At 48.4% G+C, this 16,902-nt stretch overlaps 1 protein-coding gene across 3 annotated transcripts in view; it reads right to left on the bottom strand.

Moving 5' to 3' along the window:
- Positions 1 to 16,902, bottom strand: part of LOC118504055 — a 34,118-nt gene that overhangs the window by 2,053 nt on the left and 15,163 nt on the right. The window contains exons 2-7 of one of the 3 annotated variants that reach the window (XM_036038090.1): positions 11,735 to 12,476; positions 3,376 to 4,033; positions 1,654 to 1,867; positions 752 to 1,587; positions 219 to 688; positions 27 to 152 (exon numbers count right to left, since the gene is read on the bottom strand). In XM_036038090.1, the coding sequence (XP_035893983.1) occupies positions 27 to 152; positions 219 to 688; positions 752 to 1,587; positions 1,654 to 1,867; positions 3,376 to 4,033; positions 11,735 to 12,037 (2,607 nt within the window). In that variant the 5' untranslated portion in view covers positions 12,038 to 12,476. Of the gene's footprint in view, positions 1 to 26; positions 153 to 218; positions 689 to 751; positions 1,588 to 1,653; positions 1,868 to 3,375; positions 4,034 to 11,734; positions 12,477 to 15,838; positions 15,981 to 16,902 lie in introns of those variants that run through there. The other 2 variants (XM_036038105.1, XM_036038096.1) reach the window with 2 other exon arrangements.

The raw sequence follows: 16,902 nt of genomic DNA, 5'->3' as shown, positions 1-16,902 counted from the left end.
AAACAAGTTCGTAAAGGCAATCTTACTATGCGACGCCGTTGCGTCCAGGGTGCATTGGAGGACAGTCTCACTGCTCCAAACACAGCCATCCATGTTGCCTTTGCCTGTCCTTGGAAGCACGACTCCGTCGTGAGCACCCAATCCTTCGAAACCTGTTAAGACAAAGGGGATACAGTCACCGACGCCATTTTCAAACCTAACCTTAACATCACACATACCAACGTTCCATCGCAGACGTGCGTATCCGCTCGTAGCAGTGCTACATGCCACGGCCAATCACCCGGTGTCGCCATCTTCGACAACCCAATACTTTGCGTCGCAGGCAGTGTCGATTGTACACCGCACTCCAGATGGCTGCAGGCGACGTACAGCGACTGTTTGCTCTGGCACTGCGTGCGTACGAACGAAATCTCGGACGCCCGTGGATCCAGCACCCGCACGTAGCTCGTGTTCGGTTCCGTGTCGTTGCGAATCTCCGAATAGTCAACCCGCTCGTATCCTAGCGCCTTGCACAGTGACTCGGCGACGGTGTTCCGCACATACTCGTTACCTTCCATACCTACCGAGCACAGCTTGCCGGTGGTACCCTTCTCCGAAAACACGGCATAACCCTCCGAGTAGAACCGTGGTCGGAACGGTACAATTGGTGGAGGGAATGTGAGGAAGCTGACCTGTGGTGAAATGGAAACTAGAAGCCAAAGACGTCAGTTAGTGCCTGTGAGGAGTCTCCCTTTACGACATCTCAACTTACGGCAATCCTTCTCATCGCTACCATCGGGACAGTCAAGCTTTCCATCGCAGCGTGCGTTACGTGCGTAACAGGCACGGCTTCGTCCACACGAGATCGCCCCGTAAGCGCAGAACGTACAGCTGTTCTCGTCCGACAGATCGGCACAGTCCGCAACACCGTCACACAACCGGGACGATAGTGCGTTTGCCTGCAGTTCACCCGTGCAGCCTGGCTTGCTGTGACAAGACTGTACGCCGGTCGACTCTGGGAAACGCTCACAGTCCAGGTAACGACGCAGCCGCTCCGGCAGTCGTTCTCCACATCCGGACCAGAATGCCTGACAGTACTGCCGGCACACCGTACCGGGCGTCGGTTCCTCAATACTACGATACTCGCAGGGTGGTTGCAACAGTCGGCAGATAAAGTCGAACGCCTGCCGGAAACATTCCGCATCGACCAGCTCCCGGAACGAGATCAGATCCGCCTCAACCTCCTCGAGCGATCCATGCCCGAAAAAGTTCGGATAGGTCGTCACATTGTAGCCGACGGAACGGCAATACCCTAGCCGGAGCGGTTCACACTTCCGTGGTGGGCGTGCAGTCGTCACGATCTCGACCGTCACCTCATCTTTGCCACCGAGCGGTGACGATGACGTACCGACGATATCATCACCCGTTCCCGATACCTCCTTGATGACGAGACTGTTCGGATCGATGGTCAGGTTGCGAAAGTACTTCCGCTCCTGTCCGGTGATCTCCTCCAGCAGAATAGACCGCAGATCGGCCGCCGACACCAGCTCAGCGTACGGGTCAAAGTAGAGCGCAAAGTGCAGCGTCAGATCGCCTGGTTCCTCGTTACTGTTGTAAAGAGAAGAACGGATTAACTATCATCTGGTTAGGCTGCCGCCATCCTGTTGTACCTACCCATCCAGTGCAAGTATTTCACTGCCCTCGAACGGTTCGCGCAGATCCGAACGACGCATGATGAGATTGATGCGCTCCCGGTAGTCCCGGGCCCGATGCTGAAACCGTAGCGTGTTCTGATCCGCCAGCTCCGGCGTCCATCGGTCACCCTCGATCACGCGCAAACGGGCCCGAAATATCCGGTCCGGTAATGGTTCCGGCCGCAGATAGGTGTCTAGTGCGAGAGGGAAAAACGAAACCAGAAGATGTTTCGCCATTGCGACGTCATCAGTGAGGAACTACAACTATCTGCAATTAAGTTGCGCTACGTCGCTTGCCGGGTGAAAGTGAAAGAGTACCGATATTAATTTCACACTCACATGCTGCCAACTAATCTTGAAACACATCCGCCAATTCCGGTACGATGTAATCGGTTCGCTTTTGTATTATTACTTTTCGTGAGTGTTGAAGAGTGGTCGCTTTAAGTCTTAGGCGGGAACCACCAGTCTTGGTGAACCTCACCTGTGCAAAGCGAAAGTAACACGGGAACATCTCCAAAGTTGCGGTGAACCTTGATGGGAAACTGCAAACACACATCAAACACGCCGCTCATTAAGAAAAGGGCGTGAAAGTGGTTAGGACTCATCGCTCATGGTCTTGGGCTACCTGTCACATTCTCCGGAGGCACTTGCTCAACAAGATCATTCTGTTGGTTTATTGCATCCAAAATTGCTCCCAAAAACATCAACAACGGCAATCAATCTTCAGAAGGCGATGGGACTAGATCCCCGAGCAGCTAGTGCTCACCATCTGACAGGTTATCAACCTGTGCCATCTCTGATGCAACCTGTATCCCACCAGATTCCTGCTATCCCGCTAGAAATGGAAAGTAACTTTTCATTTTCTCCCTCAGGTGACGATGACTTTTCCCGTACGTTCCAGGCCCATACACACATCCCAATTAAGGGAAACGCAAATAAAGTATGAAGCAAGCATTGATAAAGCACCTGCAAACGTAAGCGTATTGTTACCCAGGCTCGGAGTAAAAGGTACCATATTCCCACCAACATTCGCGTCATTGTCGCGACTTTCCGCGGTGCGTGTTCGCACATCTTGCCGACTAGATGCGAGCATTTAGTAGCGAGTCGGCAGCTACTCTGTTTACGTAAACGGTGTTCGGGGTCCATAATGCTCATTAATTAAATTTTCCATCTCGGAAGATTCCCGCAGAGGAACGTGGAGCGAGATTTGGAGAAACCCTCGTACAACATGCCCACGCGAGCATCGCCAAACGAAGCCTACACTTGTGAGGTCCAACGCTACTTCGTGTCGGCCTCCTAAACGTCTAATAGCTCTCGCGAACTTGCGCCAGTGCAGACAACGCACAATCGGCCTCATTGAAAGCTGGTCGCTTTTTTTCTTCTTTCCTCCAGTTGTTATTTGCTTTCGTCTTTCTCACATTCCCGGTCGCTAGACGCGAAATTAGCAAATGCACTCATAACCTCACTTTCTTCCCGCTTGCGAACTGCGTAGAACGGCTGTGACTCTCCCACAACAATGCGTCGGTTTATGTTTTCCCGTCGCTCGCAAGATTCTTCGCCTGTGCATGTCACAGCATAACCACCAGTACGCGCATAACGTGCATTGGGCGGCTTGGGCGAGAGTTCACTCGAAGTACACAAAGAAAGTTCCTTGTTATGGCGCGCTGCCCGTAAAAGATCATCGCCGAGGCACCATACTTACAGCCAACGTAAACGATTGCGCCCGCACACAGCAGAATGAGCAGAAAGCCTGCGATCAGCGCACAGCCACACTTTTGATTGTCGCCCAGCTTGCGCCGCGTAAACCGGATGTCCGAATCGCTGGACAGGACCGATTCCGCCCGGCTACTCTTGGGATGCATCGCCGACCGGTTGTGATGGTGATGGTGGTGATGGTGATGATGATGGCCGTTTCCACCGTTCGCCGTCTTACCACCCAATCCATTCTTGTGCTTTCCGCCGCCACCACCTCCCCCACCACCTCCTCCGCCAACTCCACCATTCGAGGTAGCGTTGGAGCTGTCCGAGTTGGAGCGCAACTTCCGGTCCTTCTTGAGGCTCGCGTCCAGATCGGAATCGAGCACTGGTGGAGGCGTACCGGTGGCAAAGTGATGACGATGCCCGACGGGCAGCTGTTGCTGGGCCGCTAGATGCATCCCGTTGTGATTGGCCTGTGACTGTGCTAGATGGGCAAGGTGTTGTTGCTGTTGCTGCTGCTGCTGCTGGTGATGGTGATGGTGGTGATGATGGTGACCATGCGAAAGCCGATCGTCATCATCGAAGTATGAGTCGTCGTCTGGTGGCGGTGGTGGCGGCAGGGAGTCACAGTCGTCCGACTCGGGATACTTTGTGCCGGGTTTCTGTCGGGAGCAAACAAAAGGGGAAGGGAACGTTAGCGTTGGTGGGTAAGCAGGGTGCGCAAAGTGCAGTCGGTGGTCCTCCACTTGGGGGAGGTCATTCCCATTCCTGATGCGCAGTCAACGAGCCAGAACGGCGCAGCAGGGAACACACTCACACACTTTGAGGCCGTTTGAGGCCACTCAAGAACGTCGCACCTGACTGAGTTTACGCTGCCTGCGAATATCACAAGAAACAACTACCAAAAGGGGTTTGTGGATAATGTGACCTGAAGGTTTGTTTGATAGAATATTTAGGTTTGAGGCTACATTAACCCCTTTAAACATTGTTTGATGTGAATTCTAGAACAAGTTCCTCCAAACTTCAACTATTCTGAGTATTCTTCAAGACTTTATTCTAGCGTCGCTAGAGCCCGGCTCACCACGTCCAATATCTAGCGACTTCAATATCTTGAAACTACGCATACACACACACAACACTCGCCCCAGCTTTCTCTCGCTCCATCTATCAACCAGCGTGCAAATTACACCCCCGGAATGTTGCTAAAGACCGTTGTTCCTCGCACAATTCTAATTATCCGCTGACAGGGCCGAACAGTTGTTACTACAACAGCCGGCCCAAGATACGCCTCCGTGCGTTCGCTAATCGATGTGCGCGATAATGAGGCAGGCTGGATGCGAATCAAACGCACCGGCATTGCACCCCACGGATCGCACAGCAGCTCTCTGACAGCTGGCTAGCGCGAAATCCGCAAATCTTCGATTCTCTCCACAAGCGATCGTTTTCTCCCGCACAGATTTTCTCCTGCGTTTGTGTCTTGTTGGCCGTATGCAAAAATCTTCCGAAAGCAGTTCGGACCATAACCTTTCCCAGTACGGAAATCGGTAACGTTCGCCATCGTTGTTTCCGGAGCGTGTCGGTGTCTCAAGATTGCCTCACATTACGCTAACGATCCTCGGAAATAGCCATTCTTTAGGTGGTGGTTTTTATGTGATGTCAAAGAAGAAGCAGCCCGAAGAAGCAGCAACGGGAGACAAAAGACGAACGGAAATTATTTCATCAAAAAATTTATGTTTGCTTTCCCCCATTTTCGTGCTCTCTTTGTTGTGGTTTCGTCTTAATTCCAGAGAAAACGCTTTCGATATGCAAATATCGCCAAAAACACAAATGTCCAAATACGAGTGAAAACGAAAACCGATATCACCGCGCGTGTATCGGTTGGGTCCTCAGCGTCTGCGTCATTCTCTTGCGTTTCGCGGCCCCTATCGATCGCCGTCACCTTGAGGGAATTTCTCCGACGACGGGTATCATAAAGCCGAGCTAATTTCGGCCTGTCGTCGATTGGCTACGGAAGAAATTGGTGTAATTCTATCACCTTTTCAGGCGGTGGGTCGCTCTGTTTTGGAAGAGATAAATTAACTGGCAGGCTTAAAGGTTGAAACAGAAGCACACAAAAAAAGGAAAAGAGTTTCATTGCCCGAAGCAAGGACGCCTTTGGTCGGTGTTCGGTTGAAGGTTAGTAACGATCGCTTTAATTTCTCCATCCGCTTTCTTCTGATCGAGCGGTGTAGGTAAGCAACGTATTGGGTGTGAGCTGATGAAATAGTTGGTAAAACAGTAACGTTTCATTTGAAATGGTAGGTTGTAGCCATACTATTACCACCTAAGCTTCACACCATTTTCAGAGGGCTAAATAAATGATACACACTCTTATGCTTATGCCTCTCTAATTAGAAAACATTTAGCAACCATAACCACTTTATGCCTGATTTTTCTGTTACAAAGCTACTTTTACGAGTGCTACTTCACTTTTGACTCCGTACCTAGTGATGGGCGTTAGGAAGTCAAGCTATCCGTTTCATACTCCGTATTCGCAAGCTGTACCGATTCCGACTCGTAATCGCTCACATCTTGCCATCATCTCTCTCTCTCTCTCTCTCTTCTTGGCCTAACGACTTCTTAGGTTATGCCTGCCATTTCTGACTTACTTGACTTAATGATACCAATTAGTTGGATTACGAGGGAACAGTACAAATGGGATTTAAACCCCGGTCCTGCCGTATGAAGACCAGCGCAGATATCGCCTCAACCACCGGGTCGCAATTATCTCCATATCTATTATTCCAGACTTTCTGGATGGACTGATCAACGTCATTACTCTAGCTCAACTTAAGCCTACTCTTGCATACAGAGAGCATCGTCCGGTGCCATTCTTATGACATGTCTAGCCTACTGGAGCCTTGTGCGTCTAGTTTGCTGATCAATGGAGAGATTATAATACCGCTCTTAGAGCTCTCGAACGCAGCTAAGAGGAACTCAACCGATTTTCTCTTCTCTTCAGAACTCTAAGACAGAGACTTTGACGTAGAGGCGAATTGGATATCATCCCTGGACAAATCTGATCTGAAACCGGAGGTTTTGTGCTACCTGTTCATTTCTTTGGTAAACTTCTGCTGCATAGGAGAACCTCAACTCAAAGGAGTCATCAGCTTCAACCAGATACTCTAGATTGTCTTATAGAAGATGATCCCCCTGAATTCTCCATTGCCGCGAATCTCATAGGTAAATCTTACTAGCGCCAGGACTTAGCTAGTTCTAACCAAGTGCTAGCTACCTTCACCCTCACATAGGTTGTTAATCATAGGTCTTTCCTAGCAAGCCTGATAAGCTTGACAAGGAATTCTTCAAGAGCTCATTGAAAATCTAAGAAGAGATGGCATAAACGAAGATCCAAGATTTTCTGAGGTTGTTGGAGATCTCATAAGTGGTTGACATTCCGTTTCAGAGTCCTGCAACTATCTCTTTGAACAATTGAGCTAATCAATCTGGTAGTATCGTGGAGATAATGTTGAAGACAGTATTCATCTCCGTATTTGTTGCACCCTAGATAATCTCCTTTCTTGTATATGTGATAGATGATGCCAAGATTCCAAGATGATATCCCCGAATCGCTATCCCATATCTCAGTAATCACTCCGGATCCGACTTTCTGGAGTCCAGAGCCTGGAATCGATTCCGAACCCCCAAAACGGATCATCACGTTGCCCATCACTACTACCGTCTACGCACTTCAACCGCCTAAACACCCGACCGAAAAGCTTTACTCTCAACAGCAACATCAGTGAAAATCGCACCGCTTAATCGATAGCTCATTAACCTTTCCCCGAAAGTGCAACCGGTTTTGAGTTGTTGTGTCGGTTGGTTCCTCGCTAGAGAGCTGCCAATATGTTTTGACGCCCTCCTACCCCCCCCCCGCCCCCCAACCCCCTTCCTTTTCGCTTCTATTATTATTTGTGGTGTCGGCCAATGGCAATTGCACGGTTACGGCCTAGTGCCAGGTGAAATTAACGCCCGCTTTTTTTTCTCTTTTGAACAACGCTCCCAAACAACGCCTCCTTTTGCGACGCCATTTTCACTGAAGTTTGGAAAAATTTAAAGCAACCTTTTTTCCCCCCCGAAACACACACTAACACACAATAATTACATAAAACTGTGATGGTCTCATTGATGGTGATCAACGCCAAGTCGACTTTCTTCGACCAGTCTCATTGCTCTCTCTCCCTCTCGATCGTTTTCACCCAATTGGCAGATGTGAAATGCGCACAGTTTTATTTTTGTTATTCACTCCTAGTTTCCATTTTTCTTCTCCTTTGTCCACGACGCACGCACGATGCGTAACGTTTGTTTTGGATGTCGGCGTGAGCACGAGGACGTTACTAATTTCCGTTTTTCTTTCCGGCTTGGCTAAATAAATTAATAAACCCTTACGAAAATTGTCCAGACCGCCTAAAGCCCAAGCCCAAACTAACCGTTGAAAAGTGGGCAGGGAAAATCGCGACTTTTCCGACCGGTGGGGATGTTAAAAATTGTATAAGTTTTTAGATAAGAAACATGGCAATCGGTAACGCTGACGCAACCGCGAAACCGAATCATCGAGTGTCGTTTAATAAGCGGCACTGCAGCGAATCGTTCGACACACCCGAATAAATTAATCGCTCGTACGACGCGGTGCAAGATGCTGGACAAAGGCAGGACCTACACAACAACAAAAAACCACCATTAACGCACCCGCTGGGAAAAAGGAAAGAAAAGCGTTACACACCCAACCTGCCAGGCAGCCGGGAGACGCCATAATCCTTCCTAAGCATACATGCGCAAGTGTGTTTCGTTCGCAGCAGCTGCTAATTAAGGTGCGCGCTTGCTGCTGTTACGGGCCGGGATTTAATTGTTGACTGCATTTCATCTCCCTGCTTCACCTCCATACTCCCCAGACTCCTCTCGTAGCCCCCTTTAGCTAGCAGCTCACGACGGTGCAGAACAGTGGCCCATTGCCTTCCTATTTGCCAACCGAACCGCATCTTGCGGCCGCATTTTCTGCGACCAAACGCGTGGTGCGTTTTTACCAGGAGAAAGTTTCCCTCTCTCTCTCTCTCCGATCGCACTCGCTGTACTGTAGATTAAGAATTGTGCACGCATTTACGCACGCTCCGACCATAAGCTCGATTTGGTCTGCTTTCTGAGCTGATCCGTTTTTGCTAATAATGCACAAAACCATGCCAGGGAGTTTTGTTTTCTGCACTGTGCTTAAAACAAACCATAATTCATTATTTACGTTTTGTAAGCGTGCGAGAAAACGGGTTCGGGCTCGACCGAGAGGAGGCTGTACACAACAAAACGAAAGACTTCAATGCGTCCGCAAGTGAGGAACAAGAGATTAATGCACTCGGTGGAATAATATTATTGTCGTCCAGCTAATGCAACATAACTGCACATGCTGTTCCTCCCGAAACACAGCACCGACACCTGCAAAACCATCTTTTCTGTTTTGTTTGTTGCTTCATTTTTGTTGTAAAAGCATGTCATGAGAATTGACACTAGAACGACCAAAATGAGCAAAATGTTCCGTCGACCGGACCAGTCAAAATTATCTGATTCAGCCTTTTCATATCTCCTGCCTAAATTTCAAAGCAATCTGACCATTGGTTAAGAAGATGCAATACTTTTAGGCTGTAAAGGTTATTTTAAATTCGTTATCTAATCCAAACTAATCTGTTACAGGACGGCAAATTATTTCTGGGAACAGTTTGTGGAATCAATGAAATCAATGAAAATAGAAGCACCAGTCTTTGTCAAGCCGTCCTACAATAACTCGATTAGGGGAAATTAGCTAGACGAATGTGAAATTTCACATCACGAATTCATTTCGCCCTGATATCATAATAAATTTTTTAACAAATTGGTAGAATTTAAAAAATCCCTCGATTTATTTAAATTATTTTTTAAGTCCAAAACTCTAACATTTATTTTTAGGTTTATAAAAATTCTCATTTTAATAAATAAATATTTTTAGTATTTAATTAAATTCCTCAAAAAAGTTTTCCCAACAGAAAAAATGTTTCTTCCGTCGAAATTTTCACGTCGGTCGTTCTAGTGTTAAAATTTCATTCTCGCACAGAACGCCTTGCAACTCAAAGAATGCAATGGGATAGTTCAAATTTTCCGTTGCTTTAATGACCCGGGTACTCTCGCCGGGGTTGACGTGCTTTGGCGACAGCTCCCTTGTTTCGGTACAATGACACGGCGCATGTTTGTTACTTCTTTTCACACACAAAATGCCAGCCCAGACCAGACCAGAGGTCCAGATTTATGATGGGTCCAGCCGACCACCGATGAGAAAATCTTTCGTCAACCTCGACGGGGCAAAGAAAATCTGTGCTTTTTTGTTGGGTCTTTCTATTTTTAAACACCCAATTCTTTTTGAGTGTTGCTGCGTGCTCCCCATCATGGAAACGAGAAAGAAGCTTCGTGATTAGCCCTCATCTCATAGGTCTCTTAAAAGTAGATAGACTCCATCTATTATAAGGTGATTGAAACGGAAAGTTCCGGAAGCTGCAGCTCGTAAATTAATTAATTAATAAAAGAAACAATTAATTAATTACCGCACAATTGGTGCCATTGGTGCCAGGAAGGACAGATACATCATCCTTTCCTGAGCTTTTGCTTCTCACGAAACCATCTCCAATTAATCAAGGTCCCATGGTCACACACAAACACACCGGAGACCAATCACTGCTCGCTCATGTTTGATTACGCGCTAATGTGGTGTACCTCACATTAACGCATCTTCCAGCCTGGAAAAAGTGAAAGCCAGAAAGGTTGTGCACTCGATCGGTACCTTTAAACAAGGAAGCAGTCGTCGAGCAACCGGCCAGGCCAGTGAGCGCCCTTTCTTGCACACAAAACAAACACTCCGGTCCGGTAATTAAATTGGCAATCCATCAAGAAAAAAAAAGGCTCCAAGAAAGCCGGTCAAGCCAATTGGCACTGCAAACAGCATTGCAATTTGTACGGGTTTTGTTTTTATTTTGCGCCGTCCAACCATTATCGTTGACCTAGAATTGGCGCGCGAAAATCGATCCCGGGCCCGGTACGGGACGGGGAAAGGAATCAATCAACGGTTTCATCGCTTGCGCTCTCGTTTCACTACACGCTCCACAGTGCTCTCGATTTGTTGTTCTTCCGTTCCGAGCTATTCTCGTCTGCTAAACAACTTTTCGGCAGAGGGACTTCAACGCCTATCAGGCATCATGTACGGACGGTAATTTAACAGCTGCAGCTTCGGAGCGTTACGGAATTTTTTTCAAATACAAAAAGTCGAAATTCCCGACGGGAGATCAACAGTAGGAAGGAAAACCCCAACCCGCTGAAGAACGGGAGATGGTGGAAAACCGTGAAAAAAGTGTTTTTCCACTCACCACAAAGCGCATTTTCCTTGTGTGCGAGCTAAAATTATCTGATTTTGAACAAGACGTGGCGTGATGTAGCCTTCTCGCGCTCTCTCTCTCTCTCTCTTGCTCCCCTTTTGCTTTCTTCCACCTTCGAATGGTTGGCCAACGGAACCGAAACCCAGCCAGCCAGCCGTTTTGCAGATCAATAACAGTATCGTGGATTTAATTTCGCCCGCACCATCATTTTCATCATCTGGCTTCGCTTCTCGACTACTGCCGTGGTTGCCTTACCCGAAACCCAGATACCAGACGATTAGATGCTGCGCTGGAAGGGAAACGGTGCTGGGCGAGAGAGAGATAGTGCGCGCGGGAAAGGCTGAATTACCGTTCTGCATCGCCCAGCTTGCCACAGCACGAATCTCAACCACCATCGATTTGGTAATTTGTGCATCAGCACCATCGGGCTAACGGCGGCCGACCCAAACCCCATCCAATCACCACCACCACCACCGCCAGCTGGCCAGCTGAACCGATCATGTTCGCACCTATAGCATCTGACCGTTTCTCCATGCTTTCTTTCTGGGTGTTTTTGGTTTAAATAAATGAATCGGATTTTTTTTTCTTTCGCAATACACAGAAAGAAAAGGGGGTGAAAATCGCCAAACAAACAGCTAAATGCAACGAAATAATTTAAATTCCCAAAAAATAGATTGATTTTTGCTCTAAAAACCTTCCACAAAAGCAAGCGAAAAACAAAAGACTCAACTATGCAGAAACGAGCGCACAAGCGACGAACCTCGTTCGAATTCGATTGTTTTTTAAGATGATCGTGTTGATTGACAATTGTAACCGTTGCAATGTCGCGTGTGTATGTCTGTGTGGTCTTGGTGGAAAATCTTCCCCCTCTCCACACACACCCCCCCTTCCCCCTCCCCCTTTCCCGTCCTCCTCCACCACCGTTCAAACACAACTCACCTTAAAACCACCCCAATCCCGCTCGTTCGTACGTTCTTTCGCATCCCAAACGGGCTCCCGTTCCCGTTGCTGTGGCTGCTGTTGCTGTTTCGCTTGCTGAAACGGATACTGCCAGTCGTCGGAATCGTCACCTTTCGTGAGCTTCGCGCGCCCTTTCCCGACGATGGCACCGACTTTCGGCTGATCGACCGGCAGATTCTTGGCCTCCGCAGGCCGTTGCTGCTGGCGCGGCTGATTTTGCGACCGCCTGTGATGGTGATGGTGATGTCGCTGCTGCTGCTGACTATCGTTTGCCGTGCCCATACTCTTGCCGCTGGTTTGCACCTCCACCCCGCTAGCCAGCTGATTTCTGCCACAGAATCTTCTCACCAGCTCGTGCCGCACAGTCTTTACGCTCCAAAGTGATCGAATGCTGAACGTAGACGCACGCCGGACAACCGTCAAACACGCGCGACCCGTTCGTGCCCAATCGGTCCGACGCGCATACTTTCTCGCCCGGTTTTGATCGGTCCGTCTGTAGCAGTGTGCGTGTGTGTCGGGTTGCTGAGCACCGTGTGCCGGTAGTAGGGTAGTAGTCAAGCTAGTGGTAGTAGTGTGCCAATGATTAGTAGCCACCTTTAACGTGTTCGTGTGTATGTTTTCTTTTCTAATGTAGTCAAGCCACGGTTCACTGTCGCATCCTGGTCACGGCATCAATAAAATAAGAGCGGTCGTCTTGTCGGTACGGTCAACGGAAGGATCGCTACGGAAAATTGGGGGCGGAAAATCATGGGAGGATCGTGTCAGGTAACAAGGCTAATCATTAGCAAACGTTATTAGTTTGTGTGTGTGTGTCGGTGCAGGAGTCAAACCAGTGCGCAAAACGGGTGCAAGTGGGTGATGGTGTGAGTTGAAGGGTGTCGTTAAAATGTCATAAAGTGTAGGCAGAGCAGTTAGCATTCTTCTGGTGTAATTGTGTGTTCTCGCCAATTTGAAAGCAATTGACAGATAATCCATCCCAAGAAACGTTCCCTATGCCGTATTAACACTCACACGTATTGCTTTACAATTCTAACGAAGGGTTTGCGTCATCAAAATAGATTCATGATAGCTAGAAGATTGACTTATAAAAGTAAAATATATGTCAAGCTCGGTTCAGTTGAGTCGATTTCGCTCGCTATGGAAGCCTAAAATGGTTTGAAGTATCGTCCTCAACAGCGCTTCGAAGCCTCTTAGTCTCAGGAGAACTCCTCAATGTTCTCGAGATGAACTAATATCTTGAAACCATTTCTGGACTCTACCAGCAATTGGACGTCTTGAAAGGTACCTCCTAGTCTAGTGAGTTAAAACTTGATATAAAGTACCGCCATTACTAAAACCTAAGATTCAACGAAATATAAATTGTTCAGCTAAGCTTTATCAGATCAGATATCTACATCTTGATTGTCTACCCGATCTTAGGTAGAGCCCAGAAATTGCTGAAAAACTACGAGATCATCTCAGAACTCCGAGAAGTAGTTTTTAGTAGCCTAGACGTCGACTGCAGCTTTCTGGACTCTGAATCCTCATAGTCTTAGGAGACCAGGCTAAAAAAAAAAATTGAGAAATTGCCTTGATGTTCTAGAGACTGGGTCCTCTAAGAGTTTTAGAAACTGGAATCTTTATTATACTTAAAGAAATCATAATAACGGCATCATAGCTAGTACTACTTGGGAGGTACCTCGACAAGGTTTCATCAGGTGTAACCGATCTCTCTCGCTCCAGACCTGTCTGACGTCAGAGACGTCCCATTTTGTCCCACCCAGTTATTACCAGAGATCATCGAACCCGCCGCAGTTGAAGCGGAGAGAAATTGAGCACCAAAATCAACCTCCGAGGACACATTCAGGCGCGATGAACATTATTTGCTTGTGAGCAAATCTCACCTATTTGATCTTACACTTTTTAACGGCTTTTCTTCTTCCCTCCTCAAGCAGTGTGCGCGTGTGTGTGTGTGGACACGCATATGAGTGACGAAAAGTTTCACCTCGTACGGGTGCTAAATATCTTCATCTGGCAAAGACACAAGCCCAATTCCAATCACGTCCCGAAGCCTCCGATCGAACCCCGCGGTGGACGTACGTGCTCAGTGATAGTGTTCCCAATTTTCTTCATGTGCGATGGGAGAAATTCTGTCGAAAATGTATATTGACTTTATTTATTGAGCTAGGCCCCCACACCGTACACACGCGTGCCAGTTTTGCGGTCAGCACAGAACTGTGTCAACACGTGTTTAACAGCTTAGCTTAGCACACATTTTGCTTCTTCATGTGCGTCGTACGTCCCGCGTGTAGGATAGCTCGGTTCCGTCGGGTCTCGCAGGTTAAAACCTCGTACGCAAATACAGCAAATTACCATACAATCGATGCGCCAAATGCTCACGCAGCAGGGTTATAGATATTGCAGCATGTTGCAGGGGTATACTCACCATACGGCGCGGATGTGTGTCACCTTGCACAAAGCACGCTGAGCAGGCAAAGGCTTCCGAATGCGACACTGACCGAGCAATCGATACAGCTGTCGTTTGTTGCGTACGAAGCGGGTGGCGCAAGTCCGACGACACGAGAACGGGATCGAAGTTCGAACCTCCCCCCACGAGAACACCCCGGATGCGTCTGTCTGAGCAAGCAGGTGCAGCAAGTTTGCACAGGCTTTACGAAATTCGATCGTCGAACGCAAATCGATGTAAGTGAGCGGTCGTAGTCTCGCTGTCGCAATCGCACGCCACAAACACCCACGGACCGGTACGCCCCAACACCGTCATGCCAAAGGTTGAGCCGATTAATTGGGCGACCGATTCATAGCAAAACTCACCTTCTCAATAATGCTGGCCCACAACCTATCACGCACCCAGCACCTTACCGCTTGGCATTGAACTGCAATCCACACTTGGGGTGGGCTCTGCGGGGAACCAGTTCCGAAAGCCGAATTTACCTCCGGCAAACTGACCGACTGAGCGAATGATAATATGGTCGAGCGCGCCGTTTTCCCTTCTCTTCGATCGCTTATCGGACGGGCCAGCACGTGGTGAGCAGAAGAGAGAGAGAGAGAGAGAGCGCAAGAAGAGGCCGAACAGATCTCGCAAGTACGTCTAGGGAAGTTCAATTCGAAAGTGAACGCATATTGGGGCATATGTACGGTGTAAAAGTGCGCCTCTGGCCCAGTGGCGCCCTCTTGATAGGGGTTTTCTGATGTCCAGCAGTGAGAGGTCAGCCTCAAAACTTCGCCCAACAGCCAAAGAAAAGTGGCGAAAGATAAGGGAAGTACGAAATGGAAGAGGACTCATCAAAGTAAACGTGGCGCAATGGAGAACGATGGAGGAGGCTAATTTCTTATTCCTTTTTCGCCAATAGTCAGCAAGTCGACGCGTACCTCTTGTTGTATTCCAAGTTAAAGCCTCACATAAAGGGCCTTAGCTTTTTCACCACAACTCTTCTAGGTTAGCCTTATCAGAGTGTTGCCACTACGATCTCCTAGACGCACAAAGAAGGGAGAGATTTTTCCGGTTTTGCTTGAAAGTGAGCGTTCCTGGGTAGGGTATGCTTTTCCGGTTTTTTTCTTGCGTGTTTCAGCTCAATCGGTCACTTACTTTCGCTCACAGTGTACTGCATGCAGGTCAACTGGTTTTGAGAAGCTGGACCGGTAGTGTGGATAGTCACGAGGGAAGTTCCCACGAGGAAAAGCTTCTTCAAGAAACTATTTCTTCGTCTAACTACCTGTGAGGTACTCGCTTGGTGAGACTTGGGAGAATCCAGCTTCCTGAGGACTTCCTAAGTTGCCTCGCTAGTATCAGAAGAGGGTGCTCAGTATATCCTGAAGATTGAACTACTTCTCAACCACTAGAATTACTCAGGAGAATTGCTCAGGAAAACGCGAAGTGTGGCCGAGTCCTCACCAAAACTTCCCATTCATCTCTTCATATCATCATGACCCCAAAAGATGCCCGTTCTACTTTTGGCGATCTCAACTCAATTACTCTTCCACTCAGTGAGCGCCCTCACACCGAAGCTGCTTTCCAATTCCCGGCTCTATTACCCTCCAATCAATCTCCACCAGCAAAACCCGAATTCCGTACCGATGACTTACCGGAAAGTGAAATTAGACACGCAGTAGTTCCAACATTTGAATGTACCGTTCGTAACTCGATCACGCTCTTCCCGCCCGACGAAGTGTCTTATCGTCAGCGCGAACTGCACTTGTCAGCCTACTCGTCCGCTGCTAACCTTCACGGCACTCCGGTCACTATTGTGCGCGTGTAGAGTTCCCTTTTGCCTAAACTCCCACCACTCGGTAGAACACGGTGTCGGGCCGTGCCCAACTTTTTTTCTTCCAACCCGTCCACTGTGGCTCGTTTGGAGCAAGAATTTGAGCACAGTAAGCTGGTGGAGGAATTCCGAGGTTTCCTCTTAGCGAACCGTTCCCCGATCTGTAACAGCGGCATTTAAACAGGCTGAACTAAAGATCAACAAGCCACGAACGTACCACCGCCTCCCCCCGGTCACTTCTTCCCTTCCCTGGTCTCCGTCAGCTCTGGTAGTGCGCACCCATTCGCGTCGTGTTTCCATTGCTTCGTATTGGTAACGTTCGGTCTTTTCAGACTACTTTGGTGAGTCTCGACGGCAAACTATTAACACAACCTGAGGATGTTGAGGCTATTCAGGGGATGGAGTTGGAGGCCTCGAAAACAGCGCGACTTTACAAAATCACAAAAAAAGGGCATCGAATATCTATTCGAGTGGAAATTGGAGCAAACCACGGGGCCGAAAACAATACTCGATCACTGGAACCGGTAACAGGTGTAAGTTTGGTGACGTCAGTTATTGTGGCGACGTCTCGATGAGCTCCGTGAGCCCTTCTTCCCGTCTTCTCCACTCGCACTCGCTGGCCTTCTTTTTCGGCCCCAATTTCGGATTTTCCACACGATGTCCGGTGCGCGATCGACTGGTGATGACTTTCGAACGTCAAAGTTCATCGAGTCGGCGGCGGTGTTGATACCAATTTTACGAAACCCTTTTTACCTTTCTCCACCCCGTGCCCTGCAGTGAAAACCCTTTTTTCCTTCGATCCGCCCCAGCATCTGTCATTTCTAATGGTCACGAGCCGCCGAGCGAAAAAAGGAAAAACCAGTCAAAGTGGAAAGCGGTTGCGCT

This window comes from Anopheles stephensi, chromosome X (genome assembly GCF_013141755.1).
Source record: "Anopheles stephensi strain Indian chromosome X, UCI_ANSTEP_V1.0, whole genome shotgun sequence".
NCBI classification, from domain to species: Eukaryota; Metazoa; Arthropoda; class Insecta; order Diptera; family Culicidae; genus Anopheles; species Anopheles stephensi.
Note: the sequence above shows the minus strand (reverse complement) of the source record. Positions and strands in the feature narration are given on the sequence as shown.